This window comes from Brassica oleracea, chromosome C2 (genome assembly GCF_000695525.1).
Source record: "Brassica oleracea var. oleracea cultivar TO1000 chromosome C2, BOL, whole genome shotgun sequence".
Classification (NCBI taxonomy): domain Eukaryota; kingdom Viridiplantae; phylum Streptophyta; class Magnoliopsida; order Brassicales; family Brassicaceae; genus Brassica; species Brassica oleracea.
In genome coordinates this window covers 39,540,603-39,541,949 of record NC_027749.1, presented here as the reverse complement: position 1 = coordinate 39,541,949, position 1,347 = coordinate 39,540,603, and the positions used below count along the sequence as shown (strand labels likewise).

Here is a 1,347-nt window from a genome sequence, read left to right as displayed (position 1 = left end):
GAAAGAAAAAATTAGCCTTGACCCAGTAATTTGAAATTACCTGAAAGAAAATAATTGAATAATCTCTTTCGTAATTTTGATAAACAAATGGTTAAAGTTGACCCTATGCATGAGTTCTTTTACCTTCTGACTCTATTATGCATGAGCTTTTACCTTCTGACAAAGGAAACATTTATTTTGGTCAACATCTTTATTAACACCAAAACGTTTTTTGCCATTAAAAATAAACCCATGCCTCACTATAAATACTCAGTAACACATCTCAACAGCTACATACTTACTACAATTTCCTAACTTGGTTTGATAAAAATTCTAAAGACCAGACCCAGATATGGCTTGCAAACTTCTTTGCCTCCTCGTCGTCTTCGCCATCATCACCTTCGTTACCCACGGTATTTATATTTTGTATACGTAATATAATAAAGACTTTTATGGGTGTTTTTGTTTACAATAGTATAATATTATATTTTCGTTGGAAAATTTGGAAGGGTCTGAACCACATTGTGGACTTAATGACGTAACTCTGAGACAATCGAAGTCCGGAATGGTTGAGAGCAAACCGGTGTGGAAAGTGACACTGAACAACCCATGTATATGCTTGCTCACTAACTTAAAGTTGTCATGCACCGGTTTTGAATCGGTCATGCCTGTTGATACGTTGATAAAAACCGGTGACGTGTGTGTTCTCAACAAAAGTATACAAGGAGACTTCGTTTTCAAATATGCATGGGATACTAGCTTCGAGTTCAAGGTCATTGATGGCACGTTTTGCGCATGAAAGCTTTCGAGTTTATTCGAGCTTAATTGAACTGATGTTATTTACTCAAATATGTTTAGAATTTTGATATGAATAAAAAATAATTTCTTTAATATTGAGTTTTATTAGCTATTTGGCACGAACCTGATTTTTTTTTTAATCAGAACAGTACAGTATTCTTAAACCATCAAGCATGTATTTTGCAGTAAGTGAGTTTAATTAATTTTTAGGGGCCAAAATAGCTAAAGATCCAATGTCTCAGGTGTCTTTAAGATATGTATGTCAATGTTAAAGTCCCAAATTTGAATTGTCATTGCTTCAATTGTAGTTAATTTTGCATTCTATATTTGTATTTCAAAGACTGTTGTTTTGACTTAATTTAATATATTTTATTTTAAAATTAAACTTTAATTAAAATTCAAAATATGAGTGATATAATTTTATTGAGAAACATATAAAATTTTCAGAAAATTAAAAATCAATAGAAAGAAATGTATATTTAATTTTTATTTTAACACAGGATAAATAACTAATTGCATCATCATAAAATCTCTACTTCTATTAAATTTGATGATCAACTATCTTCAACA

General features: G+C 30.6%; 1 protein-coding gene across 1 annotated transcript; it reads left to right on the top strand.

Moving 5' to 3' along the window:
- Positions 1-331: 331 nt before the first annotated feature.
- LOC106326712 lies at positions 332-778 on the top strand. Its single transcript, XM_013764626.1, has 2 exons — positions 332-392; positions 489-778. Exons 1-2 carry the CDS (start codon positions 332-334, stop codon positions 776-778), a joined length of 351 nt encoding a protein of 116 aa, XP_013620080.1.
- Positions 779-1,347: the final 569 nt, after the last annotated feature.